Here is a 20,230-nt window from a genome sequence, read left to right as displayed (position 1 = left end):
GGGATCCAGTGACCACCTTTCACCAGGTGGGCTGTGAGCTTGCCGAATCATCAAAGAATAAAAATAAAATCAAATCAAATTTCACAAAGTTTCACAATAGTTAAAAACATTTTAACCTAAATATTATGCGTAATGTGGTGCTTGCGTAGGTACGCTGAACTATATTTTTTCCTTAATATACTCTACATACGTCCATGCAGGGCTCAGAATAATGACGCATTCCGATTCCCAATATTTTTACAATACGTAACACTACGTACCGTGTGGTTTCATGCAAAAATGAGTCAATTATTTTACTGTCACCTGTTTACCAAAAAAAAATAGATGAGAAATTATGGACTTCATTTGGAGACGTCCAACTATCGTCACACACGAAATAACTCGGTGACCAAGCCTTAACGACAAATCAATTATGATTTTTAAATTTAATATTTTCATTACAAATCGAAGAATCGATCATAGATGAATGTGAGAATCGGCATAAAATAATACACTATCTTAGAAATTAAAGGCGGGCGACTTCAATTTGTAAATTTTCCTCTTCCGATTCCTAAGACATTCATCTGATTGTTATGAAACTTGCTACAGTTGCTGTTGGCATCGATCGTTGTCCCTTCAAGAGAAGTTGAAGTCTTACAAAGCTCGACAGATGGCGTGTGTATTATTTTTTGACATGATTGTGTTTTTCACAAAACATAGAAGCGTGATGGAATTTGGCTATAACTAGTCAGGTCATAAGTATTGTCACACAGTAAAAACTTTTCTTTTAAAATGGTGGCCACAAAAAAGTTTATTGAATTCGAATTTCGAATTGTTCATGAAAATAAAAATGAAATTTTAGAATTTTACTCATTTTTAAATATGGAGTGGACGCTTAAAGAAGACCGTGTTGCAGTTATTGTGTTGCATCGTTGCGGTTACGCGCCAATTCAAATTTTTAACATACTGAAAATTTTGAATATAACCAAAAGTTTCGTTTATCGTACCATCAAACGATACAATGAAGACTCTAGTGTAGATGACAGGTCAAGAAGTGGTCGCCCTCGGTCTGTTAGGACTCCAGCAGTGATAAAAGCTGTGAAGGCGCGAATTCAAAGAAATCCCAAACGTAAGCAAAAACTGTTGGCCCTTCAGATGGGGTTAAGCAGAACCACGGTGAAAAGGGTGTTAAATGAAGACTTAGGGCTTCGGGCATATCGAAGAAAAACAGGACATCGTTTGAATGCTCGTCTAATGGACCTGAGACTGAAGAGATGCCGCGCTTTGTTGAAGCGGTACGCGGGAAAAATATATCGGGAAATTCTTTTTTCGGATGAAAAAATTTTTACCGTAGAAGAGAGCTACAACAAACAAAATGATAAGGTGTACGCACACAGTAGTGAAGAAGCGAGCAACCGTATTCCGCGTGTCCAACGAGGTCATTTTCCATCCTCGCTCATGGTATGGTTGGGAGTTTCTTATTGGGGCTTAACAGAGGTACATTTTTGTGAGAGAGGTGTAAAAACGAATGTTGTGTATCAAAATACAGTCCTGACGAACCTTGTGAAACCTGTTTCTCATACCATGTTCAATAACAGGCACTGGGTATTCCAACAAGATTCGGCGCCAGCTCATAGAGCGAAGAGCACACAAGACTGGCTGGCGGCGCGTGAAATCGACTTCATCCGGCACGAAGACTGGCCCTCCTCCAGTCCAGATTTGAATCCGTTAGATTACAAGATATGGCAACACTTGGAGGAAAAGGCGTGCTCAAAGCCTCATCCCAATTTGGAGTCACTCAAGACATCCTTGATTAAGGCAGCCGCCGATATTGACATGGACCTCGTTCGTGATGCGATAGACGACTGGCCGCGCAGATTGAAGGCCTGTAGTCAAAATCACGGAGGTCATTTTGAATAAACTTTAGTGTCATAAGAATTTATGTTTTGTTAAGTTCATTTTGGTATATAAATGGTTACATAATGAATAAACTTGTTTCAATTATTTTACATTAAACATGTGACAGAATTTATGACCTGACTAGGTATTATTTACATGATCAGGATAAACCATTTATCCTTTGATTAATCTTTACCTGTTTCGCATTCATTACAACATTTGTACATAAGTAGACAACTCGATTTACCGTCGAGTATTGAAATCAAAACTTTTTTATACTTAAGTACTTAGATCAACACTTGCAGCGGTTTGGCTGCGCTTCTGACATTGCTGATGTCCACGAGCGATTGTGACAATTCATCATCACGTGGACTTTATACTTGTCTGCCTACAAAAGCCATAAAGTAATAAAAACAAACAAATACTATGAAATCTTCATGACTTTATAGCTTATCAATCGGGCTCTTGGCCCGTCGACCGAGGGAACCGGCGGTCATGTTGCTGGCGGCCGCCGGTCCGGCGTCTGGGGGACGGCGGGATGGATGTAATATGCTCTGCGTAAACCCTGTCCGGCCGTCTCAATAGCTCCGACTGGGTTCCCGCCCGGTCCGGGGTAGGGCGCCGGCTGTGAGCGGCAGGAATTTTTAGTGAGATTCGACTCCCACATACCCCACCTGCCGTGCGGGTGGGGATCCGGCGATTTTCTCCTGTGGAAAAAAAAAACACTTGATAGCTTATTAAAACGAAGCAAATCTTCCATCACATCTCGAGCGCTTTTGAACACTTCGTAACACTGATAAACACATGTTTTTGATAAAGTCGATTCACTGTAAAGAGTCTTTAACATTTTCAGTGATTCCGAACATGAAATTACATTGGCAATGCAAAATTGAAGACAAAATCTCTGTTCGATGCTTCTGTCCATTATTATATAGCTTAGATCGCAATACACTTTATTTATTCTTAACAATAGATGCAATTCAAATTTCGCGCCAAAACGGAAAACAGTTGTGCCAGTCGAACAAAAAATTGTGTGTGTGCAAGTCACACGCGGTAGAAGTGAAACTTATAAATTATAAAAATAATCGCAATTCGCAAGGGTCTACCACTCCGCAGTGCAATGGAGCAGCCTCACTCTGGGGGAACTACCTGCATGATCATGGTATCCCGACGCCAGGTAGGTATGATTTAGCAAGAGAAATACGAGAAAGTCTATCAACTGTGTAACATCGTCACCGCGATTCAGGAATTATTGAATTTACGTGCAGCGACATTTGTTGATAACAAACTAAATAGAAATAAAATAAACATGGCGCGTAACGGAAGAAATTAAGATGGCGCGTAACCGAAAAACGTTACATACGTTTTCCTCCCTACGTCGATAAAGAAGTTTCACTTCAACAGCAAAAAATTAGAAATATAAAAAAACATATATTTACTATACTTTTTTGACTGAAGTATATTAAGCATTCAGTTTTAAGATATTTTAAAATATTTTCTTCAGTTATGGCTAGTCGTAGATATAATTAAAGATACTTTTACGGTTCAATTTCACGTTTAATATCGTCGTTAGATTATTTCCGATGTTTCCGATACTTTACAGTTTTCGTGGTCTCTCCATCTCTCTGTCTTTTGATCCACAGACGTCCATTGCTGAACCTAGCCCTCCTCTGAACAGCCGGCCCTACACTGCTTGCATCCGACAAATTCGCAAATTTTCGTGATCACGAACGAACTATAAACGAGAGATCAAAAACTAAAATCGATTTTAATCAGAATACATTAAGTTTTATTCGAAGGAAATTTAAGATCAAGTTTAAAGAAAGCTTCAAAATCAGTAGTTCTTTGAATAATATACATTCGTATATTATTCTATACTAATATTATGAAGAGGAAAGATTTGTTTGTTTGTATTGTATAGGCTCCGAAACTACTGAACCGATATGAAAAATTATTTCACTGTTTAGAAGCTACACTATTCCCGAGTGACATAGGCAATAATCTTTTTTGAAAAAATTGGGTATCCTTACTAAAACTCCAATAATGTACCCCAAGGTGTAAAAATATTACCTAAAGTATTCTTTACCTCGCGTGCCCCGCTAAAAATATTGATGATAGAATATAATGATGCACTACGACTTTGTAGAACACATTATGATTTACAAGAAGTGTCGCGACAGCATATGTCTAACTATTATAATTAGTTGATAATAATCACAGAAGCACATCGAGAACCAAATATTTCTTAACAGCCAGATTAGCACGCGCGACTCTTTTTGCCAACGAATCTTCCTTAAAAATTTACATATTGCATGTATCTATAAATACAAAACCGTTTTCCCGTTGAAATGTTTCCTTGACACGTTATTATGTCACACGAATTGTTTAGAAAAATTGGAATTGTGACGCAATCCACGCCTGACTCAACCGAACGGATTTCCCTTTGTATGTAAACGTTCGAAAAATACGTTATAATTTAACTACATATGTAATTTTGTTAATTGTTGCCCTAATTATGACTAGTGGTCCCGCAGTAGTCGAATTTCGACTATAATTCTTCGACTATATTTCTTTATTATAATTTAATCTATTCTCTATTTGACCACAGACGTCAAGAACAAAAGTTTGACAATAATTAAATAGTATGCATGCGTGTGTGCGTCAAATACAGGGTAGTGTGTGTAATGTTTTTTTTATTGATTTAATTTTTATTTTTATTTTTAATTAAGATTTAAGATTTAATTTTTATTTTTTAATTATGCCTAAAAATACATTTTTAGATATAATAAAAAAAATATATTAACATTCTGCACTACTTCTCTATATTGTCTATAAGTGTGGAAAATTTCATAGTCATCCGTCCGCGCAATTTTTGTAAAAAGGGATACAAAGTTTTTCCTTCACGTATTAATATATAGATTAAGGATGAACGTCCAGATAGTTTCCGGTAATCGCTTATTACAATAAGAATAATAATAAAAACTAGTGGTCACCCAGTAGTCGAAATTCAACTATAATTAGTTGAAATTATAAGTTTGAACATTATTATGGTTCTATTGTCGAAGACTATTATACTTTTATAATCACAGATTTCGCCAAGACTACACTATAGATAAATAATATTAAAGACAAATAGCATTAACAATATTAATAGATTCTCAATATGATCACAGACTTTAAATAATAACAAAAGTTTGACAATTAACAAAGAGTACGAGTATATGTGTGTGTGTGTGTGTGTCAAATACGTGGTAGTGTGTAAGGTTATTTTTATTGATTTCATAATTATTTATATATTTCATAATTTAAAAAAAAAATCATTCTGCAATCCTCTATATATTCTCTATGAGTGTGGGAAGTTTCATACTCCTCCTACAAAGTTTTTGCTGCACGTATTAATATAAAGATTCAACACTATCCAAAGATCTAAGCTGAACAGTGAATACTCATGTACTAGTCTAAAATTATATTTGTCATATCGTGGGGTGAAAGGCGGTCTAAGCGACAATTTTGCAACCATTTAAAGTTTAAAATTAGGATAAAATATCATGACGTAAAAACTTCTTCACTAAACTAAAACGCACTTTTAATTACAAAGATGAATGTCGCGTATTAAACGAAAAGTCGCTAAAACCAAATAGCCTTTTACCTCTCGATAGTGTTTTCTTCGATTTTACGAGTCGTAGATACAATTAAAATAAATTTTACTGTTTAATAGCGATAATCTTTTAATTACATTATATATTTCGCGATTACAGACGCCAATAAAAAAAACAAAAAAAAACGAAGACAATTCTAGAATAGTTTTGAATATACATTTATCATTTTAACAAATTCATTCGGTCCACAAACCCCGCAACACTATGCAAGGGTAGCTGACTGACACCCACCGCATTTCTTCGATAGCGCGTGTCTCGACTGATTTTTGGAAGTAGTACAATGTTATTCTGTCTGTTTTATTTTTATAATAAAATATTACATAGCTATTCTCCAAGATTTTTATTTTTTTTATTGCCCATGTAGGCAGACGAGCATACGGCCCACCTGATGGTGAGTAGTTACCGTCGCCCATGGACTTCAGAAATGCCAGGGGCAGAGCCAAGCCGCTGCCTACCGCTTAATACTCTCCACAAGCCTCGTTTGAGGAAGGACATGTCATAGCGCTCGGGAAACACCATAGAGGGGAGCTCATTCCATAGCCGGATGGTACGTGGCAAAAAAGATCTCTGGAAACGCACTGTGGATGACCGCAGTGGCTCCAGGTAGTATGGATGAACTCTACTCCGGTGGCGGGCGGTGCGATGGTAAAAACGAGATGCCGGTATCATCTCGAACAATTCCTCAAAGCACTCCCCATGGAACATATTCATAATAAATATCACTATTTCCAGGAGTAATAATTAAGAAGTCCGTCGAATTAAATTCGAGTACAGTTCTACACAAATACCCTGCACACTCAATGCGCGTCCATTGATAACTATTAGCGGCGAAGCAATGTATGATTTAAACGTAGATGAGAAGATGAATGTATGACCCGTTTTATTTTTAGCGATCATCGAAAAAGCTAACAATAAAACGCCGGTCATCGTTCTCGTCGAACCCGTTGCTCGTGACGAAGGGCTCGGCGAGTTAATTAACCCATAGACACAGCCCACTGAGTTTCTCGCCGAATCTTCTCAGTGGGTCGTGTTTCCGATCCGGTGGTAGATTCTGCGAAGCACGGCTCTTGCTAGGGTTCGTGTTAGCAACGTCGTCAGATTTGAGTCCCGTGAGCTCACCTACTAGCTCGGCGAATTTAGAATAGCCCATCGAGGTTACTAGAATAGGTAGGAAAAAAACCCCAACAAAAATACTATTGGCGTTCATTGTACGTGTTTTATCAATGGGTCATCCTGGAAATCAACTCAAAAACACAGCCTATTGAGTTTCTCGCCGGATTTTCTCAGTGGGTCGCGATACCGATCCACGGGCTGCTTCAGCGAAGCACTGCTCTTACTAGGGCTAGTGTTAGTAAAGTCGCCAGGCTGAATCCCCTAATCTTGCCAACACGTCCAGTGAAGCTTGGATTCCCCCTCGAGGCTCCTCCTCCTCCCTCCTCGCGTCGTTTTCCTCATTACTGAGGGTCGTGACTCCCCCGCTGCATCAGTTTGTCCTGTACGATTTCCCTCCATCTGCTGCTCCTCGAGGCTACTAGGGTAGGAAAAAACAAAATAATTAGCGCGTCATAAGCGCCGCGTTTTAATAACACATTTGTGGTTTTGATTGAATCAAGTGAACGTCATTCCGTGTGGAAAATTAAACTGAGAGACACGAAAGAGACGACCGGTTCCAAGCTACTTGAAGTTAAAACGTCTCGTATTTATCTTAGTGCACACCGCGAGCCCGACGAAATCAAACGCCTCTCAAGTACGTTGTGCTAAAAACCTGTTCGACATTATGTACACCGGATTTTGTTTTTTGCTTGTAAGTTTTTCTTTGTTTGCACATAAATTGTTTACTAATAGACCATAAACATTGAAGAATTCGCGTGTTTTTGCGAAAAACAATTGTTTGTTTATCCGCTCACTATAATATGTGTGTATGTAGCATTATTTATGTATTTATTTACTGTTCAACGTTTTATTTTTGCACGACCTTCCGTAAAGCGCTTACAATATTTTGAATCTATACTAATTAATATATGAATCTACAGTGGTTTTTAAGGATGTTCTGTTATAACTACTGAACCATGCATCCGATTGACTTGAAGCTTGGTATCCATGTAGAAAATACATGTAGTCAATGGATAGGCCAGTATTTATATGAGTGTTGGACTCCCTAATAATAATTACAATAAATAATAAAGTTAATTTTAAATGCCCAGTGAAGCAGGCGAGTATGGCTAGTTAATATATAATATTATATGATCTGATCTCTTTTTCAAAAACAATTTGCTAGACTAAGTGATACTTTTTTCCCGGTTTTGTGTTTTACTAACTCGGCATTTCGGCCTAAATGTTTATTGCTTCGAATAGATAACGCTAAAATCAGTTGCAGCTCCATTATTGAGTACTGGTTTCGTCTCTTATTATCGTCATCTATGAATTTTACTGGTGGTAGTATCTCTTGTGAGTTCGCACGGGTAGGTACCACCGCCCCATCTATTTCTGCCGTGAAGCAGTGATGCGTTTCGGTTTGAAGGGTGGGGCAGCCGTTGTAACTATACTGAGACCTTAGAACTTATATCTCGAGGTATGTGGCGCATTTACGATGTAGATGTCTATGGGCTCCAGTAACCACTTAACACCAGGTGGGCTGTGAGCTCGTTCACACACCTTAGCAATAAATAAAAATCTACGGTACATTAAATATGGAAAATGGTTTTTTTGTCCGTGTTCTGTGCACGCGTCGTCTTTCTAATTTAGTTGAGACGTTACGCATCTTTAAGCGCTTCAGGGAAAGTTTCTGACATACCGTAGTCTGTACACGATACACGGCCGCGACCTATTTCATACAAATCGTTGCAGATCTCACAACATAGTAGACTAAGTAGAGTAAGTAACTATACTTGAGACCTTAGAACTTATGTCTCAAGGTGGGTAGCACATTTACGTAGTAGATGTCTATGGTCTCCAGTAACCACTTAACACCAGGTGGGCTGCGAGCTCGTCTACCTATCTAAGCAATAAAAAAAAAAAATATGTACCTATATTTAAATAATATGTGTATTATCTATGATAGATACCTTTTTTCAGTTAGGTGAGCAAAGGCGCAGCAAATAGGTAATAGTCATAGTACAGACCTCTTTTGCTATTTACAATCCTCAATTGTCATAGAAATATTTTCACATACACATAGGATAGTCATCACTGTTAATTCTCATTCTCCGAAGAATACTTCGTTGGATCTGAATTGGATAATGACCATCTTTTTTTGGTCATATTTGATCCTAAAGAGAACTATGATTAGAAAACTGATTTGGGCTAACTTTCATGCTAATCCGAACACATCTAACTTCATGCTTCATTGTTGTCGATAATGGTTAACTAAATAGAAGAAAAGAAACCTAATGGCATCTAATAATCGCTATAATATAAAATTGGTTTATATTCAAAGTAAGGTCAAGGTGTGTGGCGCATTTACGTTGTAAATGTCTATGGGATCCAGTGACCACTTAGCATAAGGTGGGCTGTGAGATCGTCCACACAGCTAAGCAAAAAAAAAAAAAATTTGAGAAAATTCTTAATTGATAAATAATAATTTGCAGAATTTTCTCTGCACACTATTCCTACTGTTTCTGCCGCTTTCGTCTAGAGGAGGAAAATCTGTTATTTTAATTTAATCTTGACTTTGATTTGAATCACTGCTAGTATCAATAGCTTCTCGTAACGAGTCTCAAGTCTGAAATGAACTCTATTACCAGAGCGTTACGATACCCTTTCTTCAAACTGGGTTACTTATACCATTTGTCAGATCGTGTCAAGTATAATGAGTTAGATATTTTTTATTGATTATAATTATTATAATAAGCAAGCACGTAACGTTTCGTTGGAACTAGTAATTCTTGTAACTCAAGGTTAGGAATTGGTATGCAACTATTATAGGTCTATATTATATTATAGGTTTTGTACCTAATCTTCTATGTTTGCCCAAAGCATAGGTAGATATTAGCGACACGTGGTATGATCTCTGAAACTCGAATATACACGTGCAATGTGTTCAAACTGGGCAGTGGGATGTTGGCAATATATTATGTACAATATTAAAGGCATGGGTGAAGGTTGACTTTTCGTTTTTTTGACATAAATGTATAAAAGATTTCGAGGCCTTCCAGTCACAGAACAGCGGAACCAAGTGTCAATGCTGATTAACTTGAAGTATGACGTAGATATTTCAATTGATTAGCAATTATGCTCTTGTGTTTAAAGAGAGAGAGAGAGAGAGAGAGAGACAATAAACTTATTGCACACCAAAACATATATTCAAAGAACAGTCAAAAAGCAGATACATTTGTTCAATAGGCTGTGTTTATAGCGATACACAGAAAAAGCTTCCTAAAGCTTATTAAAAACATGTAAGACAATGTGACACTAACATAAATGACAATTTTTGTATATGTGAACTTAGCAAACAAAAATAAAAAAAGACGTATGGCACTCGGGGACTGCCGCGCATGCCGGGGTAAAGTTATTGCAAAGCATTTTTTATCAACTTATGCAATTACAATTAGACAATAATAATTTAATATTAAAACAATAATAAAAGTAAGACCACGCTATATTTATAAATATTAACAAAAGCAAAACATTAACTGTCCCCTTCACACTCATAAGCTAGACCGCGTGAGAGAGAGTTGGGCAGACTTTTCATGATGCTCATGCAGTGCGACGTCACGCCGCGCGCTTATTCACAAACACTACACCAGCGCAACGTGTGAATGTGTTGAACGCGAGCTACATAGTAGGCGTAGTGGGGGTGTCAGATTATTTTCGTTACGGAATTTCTTGATTCAGTCGCCGCGATAGAAGCTATGCAATAGCTTAAAAAATTTGAACAAAGCACGCACGGCAATCCGCGGTACCAGAGTTAAATACATAGCGTTAAGTATATAGATAATAAACGCCCAAATAAAAGTAAACAAACCTGCCCATCTCACAATGTTTGCCCGATGTGAGAATGGAACCCACGACCCTAGGCGCCGCAATGTGGGGCGCTAACCCCGAGGCAGTCATAAAGAAAATAGGAAATTTATTAATGTTTTATTTCACGCATCTTTCGAGAAAATGTTAGAAGATTACCATAACTAGACAGTAGGTGGATTAAAAAAGGTAAAATATAAAGCTAGATAGTAGGTAGCTAGTGCTCATACATTAATATACTTTGTATGCATGACGCAACATGAGAAGATGGACTGAGCACGTACATGTCCTATGTTACTTTAGAACAATAAACGCCGCCTGGGAAATCCTTAGAAACCAACCTTGCTTCAAATTATGTACCGTAAAATGAAGTTACGATTTTTTGGCGTAACTGTTTAAGACTGGGTTTTATGTCGCTCTCCTTGAAAAACCGTATTGTGTTTTTATTTTCCTTATAAAACGTACGTATGTAGCTGCCGACGCCCATAGACAACAGCAAAATAGGTCTGTGGTTAGTGATCTCTATTTTTTTTATCCTTACTTTTAAATAAAATTTTATTCACCTAATTTATATATTTATAATTTGTTTCAGATATCCATCTGCGCCTTAAGCTTTGCTAAGGAGCTTGATAGGAAGCAAAGTAAGTTAAAATCGCACATTACATAATATTTAGTATTTTCATTAAAAAAGAATCTCTTGCCTATGCTGATAGCTTGGAGGGGCTATTTCAGCTTCACCCTAGCGTATAGATGAGCGAGCATTCGGGGTTCAAACCGGAAATGTTGCTAACACTGACCCTAACAAGAGCAGTGCTTCGCAGAATCTACCGCCGGATCGGAATCGCGTCCCACTAAGAAGGTCCGGCTAGAAACTCAGTGGGCTGTATTTTCGTGGTAACCGACACTGTAAAGAAAACAATAATTAAAAATTAATAATTTGATAGATTAGTAGCACAATATTATAATGTTCACTAGGAATATGTTCACGAATTGTAGACTGCGACTTGACTGTGCCCTTAGAATTGCTGTAGTGCACGAGCGACGGTAACCACTTACCATCAGGCGGGCCGTATGCTCATCTACCTACAAAGGCAACAAAAAGATATAAAATCTAGTCGTCCGTGATAACAAAACTTTGCATTCGAACACATGAAAGTCCTTATATGTATTTGTATGTAGTTAGTATTTCGACATTTTGTGCCACATTGTCAACTGTCAACAACAACAGTGCCAAATTGTATTAGTTCATTGAAGACTCGCTCAAGTGAGTAATACTACTGCTTGATGATCAAATCAAACCCGCAAAATTATAATTTGCGTAATTACTGGTGGTAGGACGTCTTGTGAGTCCGCACGGGTAGATATCCACCACCGTGCCTATTTCTGCCGTGAAGCACTGTAAAAACTGAGACCTTAGAACTCATATCTCAAGATAAGTGGCGGCATTTACGATGTAGATGTCTATGGGCTCCGGTAACATTTTAACACCGGGTGGGACGTGAGCTCGTCCACCCATTTAAGCAATATTAGACACGACAGATCCATAAACTTAAGTCCTCCTCCTCCTTCAGTCGATCGCTCATTTCTGAGCATCGTGATGCGCCCGCCTGTGACCTTTTTTTGTGATTTGTAGCCACTTTAATAATAATGAACAAGTTCTATTTTGCTAAGCCACAAATGCATCTAATTGATTGATAAACAAGCGTTATTTATTACTGTGAACTATACGACCCATATAATTTTGTTTGTCTAAGGATTTTGTCTCGCTCTTGCCTATTTACATACGATATGATATTATTGCATCTTACTTAAACAAGTACTCGAAAAATAACATAAACCGGTTGAATAATAAAATTTATTGATCTGCAATTTATATTTAATGAATAAAAATATGATGATTTCTTTATAAAAAAAACGCTCGAATTACGTGAAATCGTGACCTTTTAGTATATAATAACAGATCGGTCTTAAGAGGAATACATAATAGTGATCTTGGTATGGTAATTTTTTTTTCACGAGGACTAGTGTGGGATTAGCCTTGGGCCAGTGAGAGTCGCCACTGGGTCATCCGAACACCGAGCTTATCGGTCGCTAGGTCTTTTGCCATCAACCATATCCCACATCCTATCGAGATAACAACTTTTTTTTTCTTTTTTTTTATTGCTTAAATGTGTGGACGAGCTCACAGCCCACCTGGTGTTAAGTGGTTACTGGAGCCCATGGACATCTACAACATAAATGCACCACCCACCTTGAGATATAAGTTCTAAAGTCTCAGTATAGTTACAACGGCTCCCCTCCCCCTGCTCAAACAGAAACGCATTACTGCTTCACGGCAGAACGGCACGCCTTCTTCATTACTACTTCACGGCAGAACGGCACGCCTTCTTCAAACGAGGCTTGTGGAGAGTATTAAACGGTAGGCAGCGGCTTGGCTCTGCCCCTGGCATTGCTAAAGTCCATGGGCGACGGTAACCACTCACCATTAGGTGGGCCGTATGCTCGTCTGCCTACAAGGGCAATAAAAAAAAAGAAATATGCAGGGTGGTGGTACCTACCCGTGCGAACTCGCAAGAAGTCCTACCACCAGTAATGACGCAAATTATAATTTTGCGGGTTTGATTTTTATTACATAATATTATTCCTTCACCGTGGAAGTCAATCGTGAACATATTATAATGAATCGTTTATTTATTTTTCAGTAAATTTTACTTTGAAAAATTAAAAAACCTTATCAAACAATATAATTATCTTTTAAAAATAACGAAGCTTGGAAATAAATAAAACAAAGTGCTCTTCGCATATTTTTAATTAGCGTATCGAACTAATTCAAGAAAATCACAAATCGTTACGTATTTATTAATTATGAAAGCAAAATATCTTAATTAAGAATAACATTATCAGCAATACTCCAACAATAATATAATACAATCATACCAAAATTTTACTCGCTACCAATCCATTAATTGATTTGTCGATAATACATCGAATTTTAAAATAACAAAAATTTTAATTTTCTTCTTAACCAGGAGAAAAAGATTATGTACCGCTAAAGTACCCCGGTCCTATCCAGGACGTGGGTAATCGGTACGGGAGTCCGGACAGCGGCGTACCTGAAGAGTGTCGGGACAAAAACTTCTGCACCATCAAACCACCAGATTATCCACAGGCACGCTTCAACGATATGTTTAAGGACACCGTGAGTTTTATTATAGTAATGTTAATAAATAAATTGATAACGAAAAATTCGATCAACACCTTAAGAAACTTTCGTTATCCAGCTGGGTTAGGGGTCTGATACAGAAGGGAATTATCCTCGATACTGCGCGTATTGTGAGGAGGTTTCTCACTGTGGAGTCCTAACCACTAGTGTTTTGTGTCGTAGATACCACCATCAGCGGCAATCAATTTTAATATAGTGTTTTTTTTAAATTGAATTTTTAATATCTTTTAAAAAAAATGTGTATAATTAATAAATAAATATAGATTTACATTATAATTCCATAGTACCTATATTGTAATGCGAAATCGTTACATGAGCTATGGGCTCACTATCTGCTCATGTGTTGTGTTATAGTGGAAACTGTACTTTACTTTTACTTTTCACTGGTGGTAGGACCTCTTCTGAGTCCGCGCGGGTAGGTACCACCGCCCTGCCTATTTCGGCCGTGAAGCAGTAATGCGTTTCGGTTTGAAGGGTGGAGCAGCCATTGTAACTAAACTGAGATCTTAGAACTTATATCTCAAGGTGGGTGGCGCATTTACGTTGTAGATGTCCATGGGCTCCAGTAACCACTTAACACCAGGTGGGCTGTGAGAACGTCCACCCACCTAGGCAATAAAAAAAAATTAAAAAAACCTACGTTTAACATATTCAATGCAAGTATAGTTTGTTACCCAAAATAAATGAATTCCCTAAAATTGTGTTTCAGGAATACGAACCACAACCGAATCTGGTTATAGAAGCTTTTGGGGACAGACAAGGAGACCCGGACGCGGAGGATAACTGCCCGACTGACATTACGGTATGTGCAAAAGTAAATTAGCTACTTATAAATTTGAATCACTTTTTTTCCCTACCTACGCTGGTAGCCTTGAGAGACTATGTCGACGTAATAGGTGAGCTCACGGGGCTCTAACCTGTGGACGTTGCTAACACTGGCTTTAGCAAGAGCAGTTCGCAGAATCTACCACCGGATCGGAAACGCGACCCACTGAGAAGATCCGGCGAAACTCAGTGGGCTGTGTACGGGTTAGGGTTGAATCAAACATTTTTCTTTACATTATATTATTTCCTATGTTTCGAATACTGTATAGTTTTTTATGGTTTTGTTTACAATCGTAAAAGTCATTTTATCAAACATTAAAACAAACCTGTAGGACTTTGGCGGGTTGTTGGAAACAGTACCTGGTGGATGGACACGATCTAACTATTGCCAATCTCCACGAGCGAATGTTAAATCTTCCTATTGGGCTCTATATTTTGCGATCATTAATGAAAAACAATCATTTTAATTTTGATTCTACCTCTTTGATGTATTCGCGCACAAGTCGATATTCGCAGTAAGCGAGGAACTAGCGTGTTTATATGTAAAGAAAGGAAACCGAAAAGTAAGAAAGAGTAAAGAAAGAATGTAAAAAAAAGAAAGAAATATCCTTTAGTATTTAAAACCTTTCAATCTCTTTAGTTTTAAAAAAAGTTTTTTTTTATTCGGACGGAATCACTGACCTGTCTGTCATTCAGTGTAGAGGGTAATTCAGGTTTACATAATTATTAATACTATTTAAAAAAGAGATTACAGGCTTTAAATGTTGTTATCTTAGTAAATTAGCGAAAACGCAATTAAGTCTTTTATTGTTCAATCATTCTAAAATATTCAATAGGTATCATTATATATAATCTGAAAAAGGCGGTACCAGAATCTCTAGTATTTGAGTCCCTATTGGTATATAATTACATAATTGCATCTGCCCTTCCTTGGATTGGCACCTGCGCGACTCTGCTATCACATCTTTAGTATAAGCTAAAACGATAAACGCAAAAACAGCGGAAAACTTGCGACCGGTTTGTTAATGTTAACAATTTCATTCGGAACGATAAAGACACAGCAACAACAACCTCGGGAATTTAAATAATAAAAACATTAAAATTGATTTCGTCGAAAATTAATAATTACAACATAAATTAAATTAAAAAAGTATGAAGTATCATTAGTTTTTGTCAAATACCTACTAGTTTTTCATTTGGTCTCTCGTTCAATGATTTTTATAACGTTTGTTCGTAATTCCAAAGTCGAGACGAAAACGTTTTTTTTTTATGTTTTCCAAACTCGAGATGAAAATGTTTTCTATGTAGGTAGTAAGACAGTAAATATTCTACCCCAAGTTTGAACAACATTATCCACGCTTGGTGTCACAAATAGCTAGCCTTTTTAAGAGACACCGGATTTACATACTATAGCATTATTGAGGCAGTTGTGAATCCTAAAGGGTTACCACCCACTGGTCATTCCTATCACAAATCAGCCGTGCTTTCCGACGTGGATAGACGAACTGTGAACCTGCTTTTTTTAAAGTCGGTTAAAAACACTAGCTACTGACACACTCTTGACGACCAATTAACACGCCAGTTTATTGGTCACAATAATGACCAATGTCATTTGTAATTTACATTTTATACATACAATTCAAACCTGATTTTTGTTTCCAAGAACCGTACGACACGTCATCGCAAATTAAAAAAAATATGTATGTAGGTTTATATATTTTAGAAAAGCTGTATCATGTCGTGACATAGCGCGCATACGTAATTTGATTTGGAATTCTGATAAACGTTTTCCACATTAATAAACCGCTGTCACATTAAACTTGTTTACTTAAACATTAACATCACAACTAGCAGACTAATGCTAATGCTAATTGCTTTTTATTCTAGGAAAATCATTTTTGGTACCTAATTACAGTAATTACGTGAATCTGTGAAATAACTCACAACCCTCCGTTTGATAAATTATAACCGGAGCCCATAGACTTCAACATTAATGCCATTACATAAAAAAAAAAACAATTATTGACGCCTCAAAATTTAGATTCATTTATGTGCTTAGGTATTCTTCTGTACGTATATCTTCGTATATCTTCTGTTTTACCTTTTTCTAAGTTTAAAAAATCATGATTTAATTTTATTATTGACAATACTAAATCTTGAAGCTCCTTAAGACGTGACGTGGCTACTAAGCAAAAAATGTTTATGTATCAGTTGACAAAGCAGAGAATAAAATGGCTATAAACTGTTATGTCTGTGCCTATATAAATGTAAATATTTAATGAGAATTAGTTGTAACGTACCTACTGCTTTCAACTCCTAAGCATAATAACTTGAGACTATGATGTGTCGAAATAAAAGAGTTTATTTATTATTATTTATTAATTTAACACGATCTTCATCGTGTGCTTACATTACTTAAGATTTTTTTAAGGGATTTTATGACCTGGTAACTAAGACCTTTAAGTCAAGTCTTATTTTAATTTATACCTATTCTTATTTTTATGAAAAATTATAATAATTTATGATATGTTATGATAATATAATAATATGATATGGGATGAAAAATAATCTTAGTAAAATGGTGGTCATTTACTGTGATTTCTTTCATTGGACTTTTTGGAGGATCTCGAGAAGCTACGTCCAGCGGTTTTGTTTCATTTTCCCACATTTGGGCACTTTCACAGATATTAAACAGTTAATAAACCACCGTTGTTACACATTCAAACCTGAAGAAACACTAAATAGATAAAATGAAACAAATCACACAACTTCAATCCTCGCGTTCCCGCCAAAAAGTCTTATCGTGTGCTTAATGTTGACACTTTTTGACAATTTTAGTGTAGCACAATATGAAATTGACATTGACATTTTTTGACAAATTTAATTTTTTTGTGTAAGGCAAAGGAGTGTGCTTAAAACAAAATATCATTATAGTTACAATACTTCAGTTTAGTATTACATATTCCTTTGATATTCGCAAGTCGTAGACCCAATTAAAAATTTACTTTTAATCTTAATATCGCGTTAATCATTGTTATTATATTATTTGTAATGTTTAGAAAATGAATTTACATTTATCACAAAAATATAACTAAATATATTATTATTATCTATTTGTTTTCAGTTCGAGCCACTGTTTTTGGTGCGAAGCAGAAGTGGCGACTGGCGAACTGTGGTTCAGGCGCCTGAAAAGAATTATTTGCAAAAAGTACGATTGGAAACTTGCAAGTGAGTATTCATTGTATTAAATTCACTAATTTTAAACGTCATTAACATCATAATTCAATCAAACATAAAGAAACAAAACAAACAAAAAAGCACTATAAATATCGGCTATTATGAATGGCTTACCTCTTTGACGGGAAAATTGACGCTTCGAAGCGAAAGTGACAATTTGAAAAAAAAAAAAAAAAAAAAAAATATTGGTACAATTTAATGAGGCCGCTTTAAGCACTGAGTACTCAATATAATAGTGCCATGCTATCTCGGAGCAAATATAAAGTTTTCTACGCCTACATTGCTATATTAAAAAAAACAGACTTATGTCATGCTGTCACATAAGAAAATTATTGGATGGGGTAGACTTGATGCGTCGCTTTCTGTCACTGTTCTCGCCGAACCCGTCGCTTGCGACGAAGGCTCGAGTAAATTAACCCATAGACACAGCCCACTGAGTTTCTCGCCGGATCTTCTCAGTGGATCACGCTTCCGAGCGTGTGGTATATTCCGCGAAGCATTGCTCTTCCTATGGCCAGTGTTAGCAACACTCCCAGATTGAGCCCCGTGATCTCACCTACACGCCAAGGAGAGGAAATAGCCTGTCAAGGCTATCAGCATATGTACGGGAAAAAAAACGCGTTTTCACGCGTATTAAGTAATAACCAACGAAAATACATTTTATTATTATTATTTTACGGCTTTATTATCCTAAACAAAACGCAAGAAAGTAATTTTATTTCAGCTTTCGCTTTTGAATCGTATTTTTTTGAGGCTTGTAACTTTATTTTATTTTTCATTTCCAGACAAGTCGGAGGCACTTGCTTCGTGGACCTAAATCTGACTCCAGACATCGTAACCTTCTGCAAGCAGAAGTACAGCGTATGGGAATTCCTGGTGGATGACGGCAAAAATGGTACGGAGACCATACAATCTGAGCTTCCTATATGCTGCTCTTGCCACTACAAGATAAAAGAAAGGAAATGATTAAACAACATCGATACTGCAGACGGTAGTCAATAACCATCTTTTTATCCATTTCGTGGAGCATTCTTCAACGGAGCTCTGACGGATTTGACACAATAATTACGCATTGTATTGCAAACAAATGTGTATTTCCAACTACTAATAAAAAAACATTTTATTTATTTATTTCATGGAAGCTCCTATGCAGTAGGTCCTGTTTGTTAGTAGTATTACGATTTGATAGTGACGCTAAAGCTGTCATTAAAATGTCAATGTGTAATTTTAATGACAAGTGTGAGCATAATATCATTAACACAAAAATGCGTGGAAATTGTTATTCATTGGTGGTATTAAGCCCCGTTATACGTTTGCCTTTGTTGACTAATATAAAAGTATCTTTTATAGTTTTTACCATCGAACGTAAGTATGTATTGAAATAACATTTTAATGAATAAAAACACTGGATATACAAAAATATGTATATGTGTGACTTTTTTCTAGTATTATCTTTTACTTATGTTCAGTTTTTCCGGGAGTTATTTTCCAACTTGACTCTTCTAGGTACCTTTTCTAACAGTAGCGAGGGAAAGGAATATTATTTGTATTTTAAGCGCTATATATTAATAGTCAACTGGAGTATAATTTCAGTTTTCCTATTTAATTAATTATTGTATTATATACGGACCGGGAAAATGGTTAACTATTAAAAACTTCACTAATAATTGTGGAATTGTATATTCGTATAATTATAAATTCGATAATAAATGTAATAAAATAATTACGAAAATATGTATATTCTAAAATCGTATTGTCGATGTCAGAGCTTTCGCAAAGCACCCGAGTAAGCTGCGAATTTAGTTAAAATTTCATTAATGTTTATATTTTACACATTTATTATAATTATAGTTGAATTGGCACTTTTTTCTCACTAGTCATAGTAATTTAACAATTTACATCATATAGGAAAACTTAATGGATTAAATAAATGTATTATGAGAAAAAAAATGTTTTGTTTTATTTTTCACTGATTTATCCATAGTTTTGTTTCTTCTAGAAGAGACTTGAAGAGTGTTATGCGATGCGATGGTGGTAGGACATCTTGTGAGTCCGCGCGGGTAGGTACCACCACCCTGTCTATTTCTGCCGTGAAGCAGTAATGCGTTTCGGTTTGAAGGGCGGGGCAGCCGTTGTAACTGTACTGAGACCTTAGAACTTATATCTCAAGGTGGGTGGCGCATTTACGGTTGTGGATTTCTATGAGCTCCAGTAACCACTTAACACCAGGTGGGCTGTGAGCTGGTCCACCCATCTAAGCATTAAAAAAAATGCTTAAGACGTCTTACCGAATTTTTGGTGCGAACGCAAGAAGCGAGGTTATGTGAATTATTTTATTTTGTTAATTTAGTGTTACTCCAATTTTGAATGTTTAATAACAGTGGTTTATTAGCTGTCTCAGTGTACAAATATATGAGGAGAAAAGAAGGCCGCTGGAGGCACCTTCTCG

The 20,230-nt window shown here is 36.5% G+C and overlaps 1 protein-coding gene across 1 annotated transcript; it reads left to right on the top strand.

Annotated features, from left to right (window-relative positions):
- The first annotated feature begins 7,124 nt into the window (after positions 1–7,124).
- On the top strand, positions 7,125–19,731 carry LOC101738673 (uncharacterized). The gene is made up of 6 exons (XM_012694657.4): positions 7,125–7,341; positions 11,089–11,137; positions 13,526–13,695; positions 14,429–14,521; positions 17,669–17,772; positions 18,567–19,731. Exons 1-6 carry the CDS (start codon positions 7,315–7,317, stop codon positions 18,745–18,747), a joined length of 624 nt encoding a protein of 207 aa, XP_012550111.2. The 5' UTR covers positions 7,125–7,314; the 3' UTR covers positions 18,748–19,731.
- The last annotated feature ends 499 nt before the right edge of the window (positions 19,732–20,230 follow it).

Source organism: Bombyx mori, chromosome 9 (genome assembly GCF_030269925.1).
Source record: "Bombyx mori chromosome 9, ASM3026992v2".
Classification (NCBI taxonomy): domain Eukaryota; kingdom Metazoa; phylum Arthropoda; class Insecta; order Lepidoptera; family Bombycidae; genus Bombyx; species Bombyx mori.
Note: the sequence above shows the minus strand (reverse complement) of the source record. Positions and strands in the feature narration are given on the sequence as shown.